Here is an 846-nt window from a genome sequence, read left to right on the forward strand (position 1 = left end):
TCGTCTCTACATTATTGACACAGTGTATGTATCCATAATGACAGTGTTGCTTATCTCTCTCTAGGAGTAGGTTGTATATATTGATATTTTGCAGATTCATATATCACCAGCAATGTGATGCATATCTTCTCCACACAGCCCCTGACAGCAAGTGCTGTAAATGAAGACATCATCCTGCTTGCTGAATTTTCTGAGATCGAGGGCCCAATGCCACTTCTGACAATTCCACGGTGTCAGCCTTCACACTTGGACTTAAATGACTTTGTAGTGAAAGTGATGTCAACCGATTACTTAAACACAAGGTATTCCTAACCAATATATTGTTTATAATAATACAGTATCATAATGCTTATAATGGTAGTTATTGAAATATGTTACGGGTTTATAACCCACGGTGGTAATATTTATGAATATGATTTTACTGATGAACTGATTTTGTGAAATTGCCTGTCATGGAGCTAAGAGCAGTAGAGAAGTCCAGTGGAAAATATATCTCTGAAAAGACCTTTTACAAAAGTCTGTAGGCATTCCTGTGGTTACAGTCACCTTGATAGGGTACTTAATAGTTTAAAGAAGTGATCTGAAAATCTAAATGTGGGAAGAGAATGGTATATGATTTCCAGTAACATTTGGTGCTGATATTAACTATTATAAGCAGAGTTTCATATATAATAAATGATGTTCCTATTGCTGATTGACAAGCTCCAAAGTGTGTTTACAGAACAGTGAAGATTTATTATTTTATAGATAACAAATGCTTTAGCAATAATTGTTAAGAATTAATATTTATCATATTTACCTGATAATATTTTGATATAATTGAGGTTGTTTTCAATAGATAGAGAA

General features: G+C 33.5%; 1 protein-coding gene across 1 annotated transcript in view; it reads left to right on the plus strand.

The window, feature by feature from the left end:
- Positions 1 to 138: 138 nt before the first annotated feature.
- Positions 139 to 846, plus strand: part of LOC119593059 — a gene marked incomplete at its 5' end in the record, with an annotated part of 15,657 nt that continues 14,949 nt past the window's right edge. Inside the window, 1 exon segment of the mRNA XM_037941964.1 lies at positions 139 to 302. Within this exon segment, the coding sequence (XP_037797892.1) occupies positions 139 to 302 (164 nt within the window).

The sequence above is a fragment of the Penaeus monodon genome, chromosome 31 (genome assembly GCF_015228065.2).
Source record: "Penaeus monodon isolate SGIC_2016 chromosome 31, NSTDA_Pmon_1, whole genome shotgun sequence".
Classification (NCBI taxonomy): Eukaryota; Metazoa; Arthropoda; class Malacostraca; order Decapoda; family Penaeidae; genus Penaeus; species Penaeus monodon.